The sequence below is a fragment of the Drosophila guanche genome, unplaced genomic scaffold (genome assembly GCF_900245975.1).
Source record: "Drosophila guanche unplaced genomic scaffold, DGUA_6, whole genome shotgun sequence".
In the NCBI taxonomy this organism is placed as follows: domain Eukaryota; kingdom Metazoa; phylum Arthropoda; class Insecta; order Diptera; family Drosophilidae; genus Drosophila; species Drosophila guanche.
The window spans coordinates 3,232,265-3,247,872 of record NW_022995755.1 but is presented as its reverse complement, the minus strand read 5'-3'; the positions used below and the strand labels follow the sequence as shown (position 1 = coordinate 3,247,872).

At 46.4% G+C, this 15,608-nt stretch overlaps 1 protein-coding gene across 1 annotated transcript; it reads right to left on the bottom strand.

Annotated features, from left to right (window-relative positions):
- Nucleotides 1-1,594: 1,594 nt before the first annotated feature.
- On the bottom strand, nucleotides 1,595-15,286 carry LOC117589897 (homeotic protein empty spiracles). Its single transcript, XM_034282168.1, has 5 exons — nucleotides 14,378-15,286; nucleotides 9,597-9,754; nucleotides 8,833-9,152; nucleotides 8,770-8,802; nucleotides 1,595-1,643 (listed from the first exon to the last, which is right to left on the bottom strand). Exons 1-5 carry the CDS (start codon nucleotides 15,258-15,260, stop codon nucleotides 1,595-1,597), a joined length of 1,443 nt encoding a protein of 480 aa, XP_034138059.1. The 5' UTR covers nucleotides 15,261-15,286.
- Nucleotides 15,287-15,608: the final 322 nt, after the last annotated feature.

The following is a 15,608-nucleotide window of genomic DNA, read 5'->3' as shown; positions in this document are numbered from 1 at the left end:
ATTCTATTAAAAACCACTTTTATTAATTAAGCAAAACAACTTAATTCTCGCTGCATCACATCCAGCCTCAAATAATGGACAGCTGCTCAAGCTATCCACGCTAATTGCAGCCAGGCAACTGCAACTCCATCTGCATCTTCCCGAACCCGAACCCGATCCCGAGCCCGATCCCGAGCCCGATACCGAACAGAGGCACACGGAGAGTCGCTGCCACAGACACCTGAACACTTTGAAATGAAAACACGATAAATGAGTTTAATAATGGCGGCAATTAAATGGATACACGTTGCTAAACTCGCACCGAGATCTCACCGTTCCAGGCCCAAGACTTGCAGAGTCGAAGAGTCGAAGAGTCGCAGTCGGAGCCCGATCGGGCAGCATCTCAATTACCGCTGCTCTGCATGGCGCTTCACGGTTGAGAAATTCGACGCCACTTTCAAAAACGCATCAGTCAAATGCTCATCTGCCCGGCTGCCCGGCTGCACTGCCCTCTGGTGGCCAAGGCGTTGATTCTGGCTCCCCCCGGTCCCAGTCTTATCCACAGTTATTGGTATCTCTAACAGCCAGCCCCCCCCCAGACCCAAGTCGGCCAACTCATCAGCAATTTATTAAAACTCATCAATACTCATCAGAAACAAAAACAATGCCGAGGGAGAGACTTCAAGCAGCGAGCTGATTTCGAGGCTCGAAAAGAGAAAATCCCAAAATCCGAGACGCCGACAACAGAAACTGAATAATGCCTGCGGTTAATTTGGCGCAGCTTCAGGAATTGAAATAGATTTGTTTAACTTTTGATTATGAGAAGAGGTTTACGTTAAGCGGAGTCCATGGGTTTGCTGTTTGATCAGATCTAAAGATCTTAATGGGATTCCCGAATCTCTTCTCATCACCTTCGGTAGATCATTGGCTAGTCGGCAGTCGTCTAGAGCCGCAACTTTTGTGGCATCATCTACTGCTCGTTCGCAGCTTGAGCTGGCAGCTTTTTCACCTTCTTCGTTTGTGATTTGTCTGCATTCTCAGCTCATTTATTTGTATCTCGGAATGGTGAACAAACAAAATGTTTTGCATATGTCAGAGAGCCTCAGAATGCTCACAGCCATCAATCCCGAGGGCATCAATTTGGGAAATGCATCAAAGTTGGCAGCTGAAACAGCTTGATTAGTTGTACAACCATCGCCGGACTGGCGGCCCCGTTCCCCCGTCCCCCCGTCCCCCCGTCCCCCAGTTCGACAGCAGCCCCAACTTGGCCTGGCCAAGTGCATGTTGGCTCATTAGTTACCGCCGCTGATGAGCAGCCACAGCGTACGGGCAGCGGTATGGTTGGGGGAGTGAGCTGTGAAATTGGTAATCGAAAATGCTTGTGGTGGCGGAGACTCCGCTTCGGAGACGCAGTCTCATGTCTCTCACGTCTGGTGTGTCTACATCAAAATTAAGTTTTAATAATTGGCTCACATTTATTTGCTGCCTTAATTTGATTGTGCCGTCAAATGGTTTTATGCATTCGAATCATCAATTAATCATTGCTCATTGATGGATGTGTGCCGTGCGGTTGTGCCTGATCTTGTTGGGGGCGTGTTAGCCTTAATGAAGCGGCCTAATGCTGAGCGGGGATGATCGAAGATGATTCGTAAGAGAATTCCACACTTGATTGAATAAAGAGAATGTTAGGGAGCATTATTATTATCCCTTGCAGGATCTTCTCCAATAACTATCAACATTATTTATTGATTGACTTATGGAAATATTTCAGTTGGCTGCAAAATTCCTCGCTGTCAAATCGCACACCTTCAAAGTTCGATTAAAACTGGGACTGGGCACGCTCAAAAAACACACAAAAACAACACACAAAACGAAGAGCTACAAAGTATAAAACTTCATTAAGAAGTTGGCAAGACTTTGGCAGACCTTTTGTCGCCTTCGCATCGCGATATAAAATTGAAATTGCAAATGTGGTCGGGACACGGCGACAGAGAGAGAGAGAGAGAGTGAGGGTGAGGATGAGGATGAGGCTGAGGCTGAGGTGAGTGCTGTCCAGCCGGGTTCTGGGTCCATTCTGTGCCCCAATCTGTGTCGCCGGATCAGCGGCAAAAGTGTTTGGATATTTGTTTAATGAAAAGCGAAACCAACGCACAGCGACTGCTGCCCTTCGGGATGTCCAGCAAACGATTCCAGCAGGCATCCTATCGTGCGGCAAATATCAAGTCATTGGCTTTAGTCACACTTAACCCCAATCCCCAGAGCCAGAGCCAGAGCCAGTTCCAGTCTCAGTTCGAGTCCAGTTCCCTCCACAAGAGTCCCTTATCCGGCATTTTGCTGTGCAATTAATTAAGTTGAGCATTTTTAAATGTGTGTGCTGGCTGACTTTCGGGCCTGTTACCATTTTAATGCCTGTAGGTTGGCCAGCATCAAGAACCCTCCGAACATGTTCCTTAACATGTCTAATTAGTTGTTGTGTTGTTCTTCTTTTCTGATGCTTTTCCTTTTTTTTCTTTATTTTACTGGGATTTGTGCTGCGGCTGCGTGCGATAAAAAAATGCATGGCACTCATTTAGTGTTTTCTTAAGCTGAGACATAAATTTGCAAGCAGTTAAAAGGCCTTTTGCCCGATGGCGATGCCGAATTGCTGAAATCAGCGCTCTCAGATAAACTCTTTCCCGAAATGCCCCGGCAGACATGAGAGACACTCCGGAGTGAGTCTTGAGTGTGAAACAAATCTAAGGAAAGCCTTGAAAGTGGCCTGCAGTTGAATGTGTCTTAAGACCTCATTTCGGGGATAATTAAACGTAGAGAAGATTGGAGAATGAATGAAAATATGACGCACAAAAGTGTCTCTATGGAAGAGAATTGTTTTTACTTGAACATATTCCATGGGAATCCCCCTCTAGCTGCAGAGATTCTGTCGGGGCAAACACCGTGCAAATAAACTTAAGTTAATTAACTTCTGGTTACATTAATTTATGCAGCATGATTAATTACCCCAAAAACGAGCAGCGTCTGTTGTGCTGGGACCTCGAACGAGGCGACTGACACAGTGCAGTGGAGATCGAGACTGAGGAATGGCCAGTGGACAGTGGACAGTGGACAGTGGCCGGTGGTTGGCACGTCAGCCGGCGGCCTGTCAGCGTTGCCTGCTACCGGGAGGCAAGAGACGTCTTGGCTGCCACAACTCAAGCTGCCTCGACTCGCTTCGCTGCAGCAATTTTGCACGCAGTTTCGTTATTTGGGCGGCAGCAGGGGTAAGCAGCGGGTGTGTGTGTGTGTGTGTGTGTGAGTGTGTGTACAGCTGCAGCAACCAGTTGAAAACGCCATTGGTCATTTGCAGCAAACTGCAAACTGCAAACTGCAACAGCAGCGCCGGCCATTAAAATGACATAGAGCCACGAACAGACAAGAGGCGCACGATGTTCCAGCCAGGAGTCAGCTGTAGGAGTTCGGGGGGGGGAGCCAGCAAAGGGAAGCCCAATAGTCGTGTCCACTCCTGGCATACAATATTTAACCCAAACACATTGGACGCCAAGTCAGAGTCCGAGGCGCCTTCGCGAGCATGTGTTAATGTTCGCCGTTGACTCCGGCTCTGACCAACAATTAAATTCAAATTAACACAAAATGCAGCCACAGCCACAGACACAGTTTGGGCCATTAAAGAGAGCAAATCAAATGGATTTATTTACTAGCCAGCAGCCAACAGCTGCTCCATGGATGCCATTAATAATTGATCCAAATTGAGCTTGATCTTTAGGCTTAATCTATTTGGCATTCAGCATGCCACTTGGGCTCCTCTTACAGTCACCCAAACTCACAGCTAAGCCTCGAACAAAGCAAATAAAGAAATGTTACCAGGCCAAATCCTTTGCAATTGTTGCAGGTGCCAAAATTCGCCCTCTAAATCCAAATTCTGTGCAGCAGCCGAGGAAATGTGTTAATTAACTGCCTCATTGTGGCAGCTGTGTGTGTTTGCTGTTTGGATTTGGGCTCAGCGAATGGCATTCACAGCCCAATATCGATGCCATAGAACGGCGGGGGGGGGGACAGGTGTCGGGCGGGCAGGGAAACCCAGCTATTTCCACTGCGACCCCATAATTTAGCCGATTGTCAGCGTCAGCGTAAAACTTGGCTAACTCCAGTTGCTGGGCCGCACCCATTAATTATTTTAAAGTAGTTGGCCGACGCGCTGTTGCCTTTGCAACATTTACCAGAGCCGCCGCAGATTTATTGACTGTGCCACAAAACTTTTAGCATACAAAAACTATTCGTTCCTGCCCTCTGCCCGTTCCCCATTCTCCGTGGGGTTCAAAAAGGTTTTAATAGCAAATGTCGGCAATTTGTCGGCGGCGACAAAGCGAAATGGCTTTTAAATGGAGGTTCCCCCTCATGTTCGAGGGCGTGTCCCGCCCCCACATGCACTTATTGATTCTCTCCACCGGGACGGGGCATGTGGGTGGAGCACATGCATAGGGGGAGGCCAAAGGTTAATTAATTAATTGGCTGGGCAGGTGAACTTAGCAAGGAAATTGCAGTAAGGTTGAACGGGCTCTGGCATGGAGGAAGCAATGTAGTCAGTGGGAGGAGTCAATGGGCAAATGCAGTTGTGGGTTGTCCGTGGGAGCTGCCAGATGTCTACAAGATCTGTACTAAATTGTAATTGATTATTCAGAAATATACTCAATTTTCGAAGAGGAAAATAAATTCATTTGCTGGCTCTCTACCCAATACCCTTAAACCTCTCTCTGACTCATACATTCTGTACCTCAACAACTCATCAGAGGATGGGCAACAATCAGTAGCCTCATCATCGTTATAACCCAACCGATTTCCTCTTTCTTTTTCAATTTCTTACAAATTCATAAACCAAAAGTTGCTCCACTTGCCACACCCCAAAAGGGGCAGAACACAATACGAATATATAGAGGTAAATGCATATCTCTGATTCATGGGCCAACACACCCGCCTCTAACCCTCCAGCCAGAAATTAGAGCGAAGACATTTAACGAGGTCCCGGCGCCCAATTCTCTGCCCAAAAACGTCTCTTAATACAAATCGCTTGCCATTTATCTTGGTCCATTAATTTATAAATATAACTAAGGCAGATTCTCTACGAAAATAAACAACAGAAAATACAAAATAAAACGCAGAAAGCAACGAAACGAACCTGAAGTTATATATAAAGCTTCCTTGGCTTGCGTGCCCATTGGGGGCGTGGTCGGGGAGTGCGCCAAATGGGCGCTCATTAATTTCCACAAAATGTGAAAAATTTTCAAAAAAAACCCAAAACGCATTAAATTGAATTTGTTGCCGCTGCGATCGGTGGCATGCCGTGCACCGAGTGCTTCGTGATTCGAGCCTAATTAATGTTAATTTCCTCGCTGCTCCCCCTCCGTGCGAGGGCAGCCGCATACATTTTCCACTCCAGCAAATCCACAATTATACGAAATTAACAAATCATTTGTGTGGCAATCTGTCAAAGCTTCCACCCAGCGTAGGTGCTGCAGATGAACATTTGAGAATTTACAATAAATATTTTGAATTGGTATAGGAAACTGATCGGTTGATCGCAATCATTTCGAGGATAGCAAACGAACGACATACATCAAGTCTCCTGTCCAGTAATGGGATCTTCAATATAATGAAACAATAAACAAGACCTAAAGACAATCCAAAAGGCCCTGTTCCAAGCCAAACTTAGCTCGCTGATGGGCAAATGCACGACAAGTGAAATGAATAACTATTATTTAAATGAATATCAATATTAATGAATAGTTTTGTAGCTTCGTCACAGTGGAGAATCATTTATTACGACGACTATTTGCGGTTTGTTTGCGAGTCGATCATTAAATTGCAATTACGTAATTGCAAAACACGCAGTAAAGTTCGAGGCGTCATCAGCCGGGTCGTGTGTGTGCATTTCCAATTAAAAAAGCATTAAAAAAAAGTTTTTGCCCATGGACTTGGCCAGAATTGGAATTGGAATCGGCATCGGAATGGGCTGGCGCTGAAGCTGGCGCTGGAATAGCACCTCACCTGCCAGAGGAGATCTTTGGAGTTGGGAGTTCCAGAGTGAGAAAAAGATATTTCCTTGGCTTAGTTCCAGTCGATCACTGTTTGTGTGTGTGTGTTATTTATGGCGTCGAGAAAATTAACTTTTCCTTCTGGCTGACATGGAAACCAATTTGCCAATTGACGCCTCAACCACTTCCAGGCATTTGTGGCAACGTCTTGACTTTGGTTTGGTTTTGGTTTTGTTTTTGGTTTTTGGTTTTGGGCCAGAGCTTCGGTTTGGGCTCTGGTCCGTCTTTCAATTAAATTTATGTTCGGGCAGAAGGCGCCAGGCCCGTCCAGCCAGAGCCCAGAGCCCAGAGCCAGAGCCAGAGCGACTGACTGAGTTGATCGCTGATTTATGGCCTGGAAACGAAGGCGGCAGCTGAATGGAATAGAAAACACTTTGCAATTATTATTGAAAGTATTATTTTTATGGCTGTTGCCGTTGTTCCCCAGCTTGTATCGACCGCCCACGATGCGACGCGTCGCCCCTACCGACGGTGGCTCATCGAGTGCGCCAAATGAGGTTTAAACTGCAATTCCGTTTCCATTTGGCAAACTTTTCCCCATACAAATTGCCGCTAAATAGCTGAAACCTGACACGGCCTACGCCGTTGCCAGCACGTCCACGTCCACGTCCGCGCCCCCAAATGTTGCTGCAAGCTTCTGCTGGCTGCCGTTGTTGCTGCAGCACTGCGCCAAATGTCAGGCCCATCAAATGTCGTCACTCTGCCCCTCGCCCAACAACTGTCAAATTTGCACTGCCTGCCGCACTAATGACGCCCTTAATATGCTCCAAGTGGCCACCCTGCTGCCCATGCCTGTTGTCTTGTTGGCCAAAAGCCATTTCCCCTCTCATATGAGCACAAAATTTTATTTTCAAAGTCATCGTCGTCATCGTCATCCAAGCTGCCAGACATGCCAAAATCAAACGAAGGCAAAAGCTAAGAAATTGTGGTGGCAAGTCGATTGCAAAATACACTTTCCAAGAGGAGCCAAAGAAAATGTTGAAGCTACTAGAAGAGCTTCCAAAATAATAAAGAAACTATTTAGAGCACGATCATTCAGTCATTCCTTTGCCTAAACCCATATTAGCATTACTTTTTAGCTTGCTTTCCTTTGCCGGTAATACTTTGTTGACTGTTGACCAACGTAACCAGGAACATGTTGACCAAATTCGACTTTAGCAATCAGCCATCTAATGCATACACACACGAATATTTGCAGATATGTACAGCCCTCAGATATATACACGTTTGAGTGGCAAACAAAAGGGATTGACGTGACATTCCCTCCCCCAGGAGGAGCCCCAGCAGGTGTCTTGTGCCGTAGACAACTTCATTTTGTGGGCCGAGACTAAAGACTCATAAATTTGCAGCCCACAAAAGGAAACGCAGAGCCAGCTGATGTATATTTATATATGCAAGTGTGAATGTGTGTGTGTATGAAGCCAGTGCAACTGCAATTAAGTAATTCTCACATCGTTTATGCAAAGTACGTAAATTTTGCCAGGCATTCTCCTAGCGAGTCCCCCCCATAGGCAGACACAGAGCCGAGAGCCCATTCCACATCCTTTCCAGTTTGGTTCTGGTGATTGCTCGCGTGCAACCTCAACACCCTTTGCTTGTATTCAAGTGGCCCATAAATTGTTGGCCAAGTTTTCACGGGGTACGCCCACTTTTCGTTGCGCTGCTTTGACAACGGCAATTACCTTGAACTTTTCGCTGTATCACAAAGTTTATTTATACTCCACATATTGTTTTTTTTGGCCATGGCCAGGGCTCATTTTCTGATCTCTTCGCATTTTGTCAGTTAAATTTTTGGTTTAGTTCGCGTCCCGCTTTAAATGAACCCAAATTGCAGTCCCCTTAGTCCAGGATGGGGGTAGCCATTGCTCCATATGCATATTTCTCGAATAAACTGACAGCCCCGAAGCGATTTAAACCGGGTATACTCGTGTGTACATATAGTAAATATGTTTTATATTTATAGGCAATCGTTTGCATTTTGAATATCAATTTCGGTAGGTCTGGCTATCCAATCAATTTCGGCCTTTAGCTGCTGCTCTCGACTGACATTTATTTTTTGGCCGCCTTATGAGACCGTAATTCCGTAATTGTTGATTGCACTTTTTACTGTCAACGTTTAGCACACAACATTTTGGCGGGGCTCAACAACTCAATAAAGGGAAAGCCTTGTTAGCAAATATATTTTTTGGGTATTTTGCCATTTCCTATTGCCGATTGCTTGACAGCTGATCGATGGTTATTGGGGATTTGAAATGAGTTTATCATGCAATGTCGGGATTGAGTTCTAATAATGAATGGAAAATCATTGGCTGTATAGTCCTTAGTTGGTTAGGATTGTACTTATCACATGTTTTGTCCATTTTCTATCCTCGAAATTCTTATAATTCTTGTAATTTCTCTCATATACTCGCAATAATTGTTGTTATTTATGATTTAAGTTTTAAACAATTTAAATTAATTTATACAGATGACAAATAATTTACAAGAAATTAAAGGAACACAAAATAGCGGAGAATCTCTCTCTCTCTCTCTCTCTCTCAGCGATTACTTCTCTCGGTCCAGAGATCTCTCCCGCTCTCTTTCCCGCTCGCGCTCTCTCAGATACATTTGCTGCTGCTGGAGGAATTGTTGCTGCTGCTGCTGATGTTGCTGCTGGAAATGTTGCTGGTGCTGCTGCAACAACTGATGTTGCTGCTGGGTAAGTGCGGGTGGCTCCCCAGGCTGCTGCTGCTGCTGCTGTTGTTGTTGTTGCTGTTGTTGTTGCTGAAGAAACTGTTGCTGGTGCTGGGCCAGTTGTTGCTGGAACTGTTCCCTCAGACGCTGATGCTCCTCGGCATCCATGTCGCTGCCGTAGTCCTCCATGTCGATGACTTCATCCTCGTCATCCTCCTCGATATCGTCATCGTCCTCGGCCTCCTCGGCATCCTCGTAGCTGTGCTGAGAGCCATCCTTCTGGGCATCCTCATCACCATCGCCGGCACCGCCACCGGAGGAGCTGCCCTTGTTGCTCTTGGTGTCGCTGCCATCGCCGCCCTCTTGTTGCATTCGCTTGTGCTTTGTCCTCCGGTTCTGGAACCAGACCTTAACCTGGAAGAGAGATACGGAATTAAGAGGGGGGTTACCATTTCGGGGGGAGGGACTTCCTCCAAACCCTTCTTCCATTTTATATTGTTTCCTCTTTTCTAGGCTATTTTTTTTTTTGGCAAGTCGTAAATAAACTTAACGAGTCCTTTAATTCTATTTACGGCCTGCCTCTTAGCTATGCCCTCGCAGGCAGGGGTGTTGGCTGCCCGTTGCACACCCCCTTTTCCACCTCCTGTGCTGCCCCCTGATTGTGCTAATAACTCAGTAACTCCCGGCACTTCTTGGGCTAACGACCAGACGACATGCAATCACTTAGCTCCCTGCGAAGGGGTTGCACGAGTGCAGGAAGCACCAGGAAGACTGCCTCTATGGCGGGGGATACTTATTGAATTTGATGCGCATTAAGGGAGCAAAAGGGTTGTGGGTCGCCCAAGGTCTCCCACTCACCTGTGTCTCGGTGAGGCTCAGCCCTTGGGCCAGCTGCTTGCGCTCGGCCCCGACCACATAATGATTCCCCTCGAAGGCGTGCTCCAGCTTGAGCAGCTGCGTCGGCGAGAAGGCGGTGCGAACGCGCTTCGGCTTGCGGAAGGGCTGGAACAGGAAATCTGAAAGAGAGATCAGTAGATTAAATGGGTTGTTTTTTATGGGGGTGGTACTTAGATCTGTGAAGGAGTTATTTCTTCTTGAAACTGGGTTTTCCACCAATGCTGACACATATTTGGTGGCTCTTCAATTGGGTAATTATTTACCTCGTTGGTGCCATTCTACTTTTGCTGCTTGTTGCAACAACTCTCTGGCTGGTGGCACTGCCAATTAGATGACTCAAATTGTTGATTATGATTTCCGCGAATGCCCCACACACATATTCCACACACTCATTACAAAACAATAAACAAATTTCCAGGCATGGCCCCCGAACACAAAAGACTTCTGGTTCGTGCCGCTGTCGGCGCTGTGTCTGTGCCATGTCCCAGAATCGCTGATAAGGCCAAAACAATTGCCAGGCCAGGCCAGGCCAGGCCGAAGCCAACGAGGCCAAGTCGAACACTTTAGCGCGCCTAAAAGCCGCCTCCTCGGCCCAGGCCCAGGCCCAGTCACAGTCTCCATTGTTCTTCCTTTTGGCCAGGCACAACGTGATATTTTGACGTTTATCACGATTTGTGGAAGCGCAGAAAGACCCACTCCAGACCCACCACGCATCTGCCTGTTGTATGTTCTGCCAGTTAACAAATTTTCAATTGAGCCACAATTTGAATATTGATACGAGGCTACTGTGCAAGATGCAGCCTGAGATTTAACCCAAAAACCCAAGGAGTGAGGCAAAAAGATGATGGAATGTTAACCATTTGTTATGCCAAGAGCAGCGAATACTTTGCCCTCAGTTGAAGATACTTTTGCGGGTAAAGGAAGTTCGTTTTTCCACCTTTAAGTTCTTTGTGTAACCAGAATTGTTGTGTTATCATTTTGTTCAAATATTAAGCTACCAGAAATCTTAAGCCCTTCCTTCTTTGATTCGATTTCTTATACTAATCCCAGTATAACTCTAATGCCAGACTTGTTGTGATATCATTTGGCAAACATGTTAAGCTAACCGAGTCTACCGAGACCCCCACAAGGTGTGCCAATTACAAAATCAATATTGACATAGCAAAATGGCATCGAATATAACCCCGAATATCGAATAACCAGCCTAACCAGGCTGTCGCAGGTCTGATCCACACACAACAGAAGCTAAGCCACTGAGAAAATAAACAGCAAATAAACTGAAAGGTAACCGAAAGGGCGCGCAGCTATTAAAAGTCAGTGGCAGGGTCTGAAATGTATCTTGTAACTCGTGCATTGTATCTTGTTAGCGTGGCAGGGGCTAGAAAAACAATAGTGAGAAAAGAGAAAACCCTTCCAAAAACAGAAGCGCAAACGGGACAGGGAGAAGAACTTGTCAATTTGACACTTCATAAATGCAGCCTCGGGCCATTGATGGCCATGTATCTGACAGATGCAACTGACTGGCTGACTGACTGAGTGTGGCTGTGCCTGTGCCTGGGTTTGGGTTCGGATTCGGGTTCGAGCGTGCTTGGTTTTTGCTATGAACTTGACAAACGATTGCTGCATCCAGCCTCAAGCTGAAGCACTCGTAGAACGATCTAGTTTTTTATGAACCCGGGCGATTTCTTGACATTTGTTACATTTGACAGCGAACAATGTAGCTACAAGATACACGACTGCACGACTGCTGCCCATCGCCTTAGATGTGCGAGTGTCTCCGTCCGGTAGCTGTATAATTGATAATGCCGCCTGACTGCCGCTCACAATGGCTACTTAATTATTTTTTCCTCTTGTCATAGACAGCCATCGAAGTACGGGCAGGGAGGGATGGGAGGTAGAGCCACTCTGCAGATCTCAATGAAGTTCGCTGATGGTTTGGTTTTTTCTTTTCCTCCCATTTGGACACAAAGGAAACCGCCGTGCGAAAATACGCGCAATTGACAATTAATTGATGTGTCCGCTCGGCTGCCAATGTTGCATGTATTGGCTGCTGCTGTTGTTGTTGTTGTTGCAGTTTGCTTCTCTTGCTCACACCCTTGTCAGCTGTCATTTTTGTATGTGTGTCTCTGTTTTTTGCCCATGATTGAAGTGCTGCCTCCATCGATCGTTTCGTTTCGTTTCGTTTTCGTTTGTTCTGCTGTCCTGACACTTTTTGTTCGCCTTATTATTTATCACTTATGTGCAATTGTATTTGTTTGCTGTTTTTTTATGGAGTTAGGGCTTAATTTTTATGCTCTCATGATTTTTTCATTAATTTATTGCGTTCCTGGCGTGGCCCGGGCCTGGCTTTCGGCTGAAAAAAGGACATTGACATTGGGAATCGATAATTGAAATCAAATCTTCTGACAGTTGTCGTGGATGTATGGCCTGATGGATTAGATTGGATTTGCCCGTTTTGCCAGTGCCGTCATGAATGGGATTTTGTGGGTTTGCTTATGAAGATGATACTTCTGAATGGAAAAGGATCCATCAGGGTCTTGGCGTTGCCTAAAAAAACAAATAGTTCCTGGCCGGGTTTCAACAATTAACTTAGGAATTTCGCCAAGCAGTTAATCTAATTAAATAAAAATAAATTGAGTCGCTGCTGAACTTCATTTTAGTTAACGAGTCGAACCAGTTTCGCTTTCCTGTTTATAGTCAAAGGTATTTGATTTTGTGTCCCACACAAATAAGGCTAATTTTGTTAATCAAGTTTTGGCCCGACTTGGTCTGACATTTCGATATAATTATAAATTACAGCTGGCACCCACAAAATGTTTACTACACGTAGTTGAAGCTGTCAAACCGTAAGTAATCAAACTCTAGTCGAAGGACTCAATCTTTAACCCAACTCTACCCTTTTCCGCCTTCACCTCTGCGTACATTCACCTGCATTAGAAGGGCACGCCCAAAACAAAAACTGAAGCACGTGCAACCCGAATTGAGTTGTTGACGCATCATCATCATCGTTATCGTTATCGTTATCACCATTATCATTATCATTATCATTTTGATTGTAACCCCATTCCATTGTGATCCTCTGATCTGTGTGACCCGGTATTACTCACACGAAGACGAGAAACATTTACAATTAATGGAAACGTTATGCGAAACATTGACATTTCACGTTCATAAATCAAGCGAAAATTACAGCCAAGGAAATGGGAAACACGGACAAAGGGAGAAGAGTAAATAATGAAAGAGTGTACAACATATTTAAGGCGTAACGGGGATACGTCGCAAGCAGGTGAAAGGCGTCTGAGTGTGCCGAAAATTATGAGCCAACCAACCCAACCCAACCCGAAAAAAACATGTGAGAGTCGACAAAAGAAAAACAGAGATGGCATGAAAATTCAAATTATAATTATGGAAGCGGGGTATGCGTATAAAAAAAATGCTTAAACAGTAATAAATGACAATGTTTTTTGAGATGCGCTCTCTGCGGTCTGGCTCCGGACCCGGCCCGGCCCCCGCTCTACTCATCTTTCCCTATGGCCATCTCCGCTGTTCCCTCGTTCTTTTGGTTGGTTCTTTGCCCCAAAACCTCAATTAAAAACGCATTAACATTTCACTCGTTGCACTTTTTAGCCCGGTTATGTGCTCATGTGTGTGTGTGTGTGAGAGAGTTTGTTACACATACGCCGCATGGGCCCAAGCTGGCGCCCGTCTGTTGGCCATTAATGGTAATTTCGACTACAGAAAAAGATAAATACATACACACATATGTACATATACGTTTGTATATATGCCGGGCACACATGGCTGGCCATTTAGGTACGCTGCTTGACCTAACGATGTGTGTAATGTTGTTTAAACAATTTAATTAAAATGTAATTTGTTTGGAAATAGTTATCAAAATGGGTTTGGTTTTCTTTTCCTGGCTACACTCCTTTGCTACAGTTCCCCGCATATCTTTCTCGCTCTCACTCTGCTGAGTGCTCTGCTCTGCACTGATGATGATGAGGCTGATAGACGTCTAATTAACTTGTAATAAATGTTTGCCGTTTGCTTATTTAACTTTAATTATATGGAGCGGCGCAGAGCAATAGCAGCAGCGATAACTGAATAATTGCTTGATTGAGGTTCTACATATTATGTTGGGTACGTTGGGAGAGGAGAGGGTTAAGAGCAAGAGCTCTGGTTTGGTTTGGATGAGGTTGAGAGAGCTTAAAAGAGTTTTAGCGGGAAATATATTAACAGATTGATGTGAATTATGAAGAACTATGAAGAGTCATTTTTGAGATTATTTAAATCATTTCTTCTATATTCGGTTTGTGGGTTTATTAGTCGGATTGAAGCTGAGTATACTTTATAATCTTTTTTTAGACTCGCCATAAGTAAATATTAAAATTTGTAAGCCCTAAAAAACTAATAGATTTCTGTCGGAAAGGGCCATAATTAGTCTGGGTTGGAATGGTTCTAAGTTTGCATAACTTTGGCTCGTATTAATTCCTCAACTTAAAGCCTCTAGAACAAGTTTTCGCTGAACCGGTTCGCCAAATCACATTTAGAATTTAACTTTTCTCTCTTTAAACTCTTTTCTCTCTAGTCTGATAAGCATATAAATGCCATCCATCACAATCGATTCAGATTTTAAGGAACGTTTAAGAGTAGATTTGCGGGAAGCATTTAATTTAACCGGTTTGCCGTTTGATTACCGCTCCCATTAACCGGTTCAAGGGCAGAAAGTTGCAGCTACTTACTGCCTGGAAAGCGTGGAAATATGCGTCCATGGCGACTCAGCAGCCAGGGATACAGCGGGTAGCTATCACGGATGAGATGAGGTGCCGCCCCGAAGGGATGGTGGCCGTGGGGTGGCGGATGCCCTGGATGTGGCCCGCCCGGAAAGATGCCCAATGGGTGGCCGGGCGGCAGATGCTGGGGCGGACCATGTGGCGGTCCTGTTGGCACGGGCGGATGAGGATGTTGCTGCTGTTGCTGTTGCTGCTGCTGCTGCTGCTGTTGTTGGTGATGGTGGGCCAGGGCAGCGGCCATTTGGAACTGGGCGGCAAGGAACGGTGGCGGCGGCGGACCCGGCGGAACACCGGCCGGCGGTCGGACCACCACGGATGAGGGTGAGGTGCGTGCCTGGGCGATTAAAGCTAGATTTGGCGGTGCCGGCAGAGCGAGTGGACGGATCAGACCTCCCATTAGGCCGACTGGCGGTGGAGGAGCGCCTGCAGCAGCATTTCCATTCCCATTGGCCGCTGGCGCTGGCGAGGGTGAGCGACTGAGCGGCGACCGGGGTGGACTTCGCGATCGATCCAGGGAGTCACGTCTCCGGCAGTAGATGAATCCTCGCGGTGTCCTCCGGCCGCTGGTCGTGGGCGACGAGGGACTCTCGCTGCGCGGCGGCGAGGCAATCACACTGACGCGGAGTGGAGCGGATCGTGTCGTGGATTCCCCCACAATGGAGTCGATGCTGAAGGCCAGCTTGGGCTTGCTGGTGGCATTCGTCGCACTCGTCGTGGTTGTGGCTGCTGTGGCTGCTGTGGCTGCTGTGGCTGCCGTGGAGGAGCTGCTGACAAAGGGACTTGTCGGCGCCATTGGCAGCATGTTGAACGTTTGACGGCCGCACGTGACCATTTGGCGTAACGGTAACCGATGGCGCGATTCGAGGGAGTTTTTTGGCGGGTTAATTGAATATTGTGAACGGAGCAGAGTCTCGTTCGCGTACAGTAGTCACTGTCTAATCACAAATAAACACAGACACACACACACACTCAGTACGCGGTACATAGAGATAGGGTTCAGCGATTGGCATCCGCCGGACTGACATTGATAAACTGGATCACCGGAGAATGTCGTCGCTTGTGGCTGGCTCTTGGACTGCTCTGCGATGTGGGTTTGCCGTCGCTGGCGAGTGGAGCGTAACGGTGCCGCTTCAATGGAGAATCGACGGCGGCAGCGGCGGCGGGTTGAACGTGAACGACG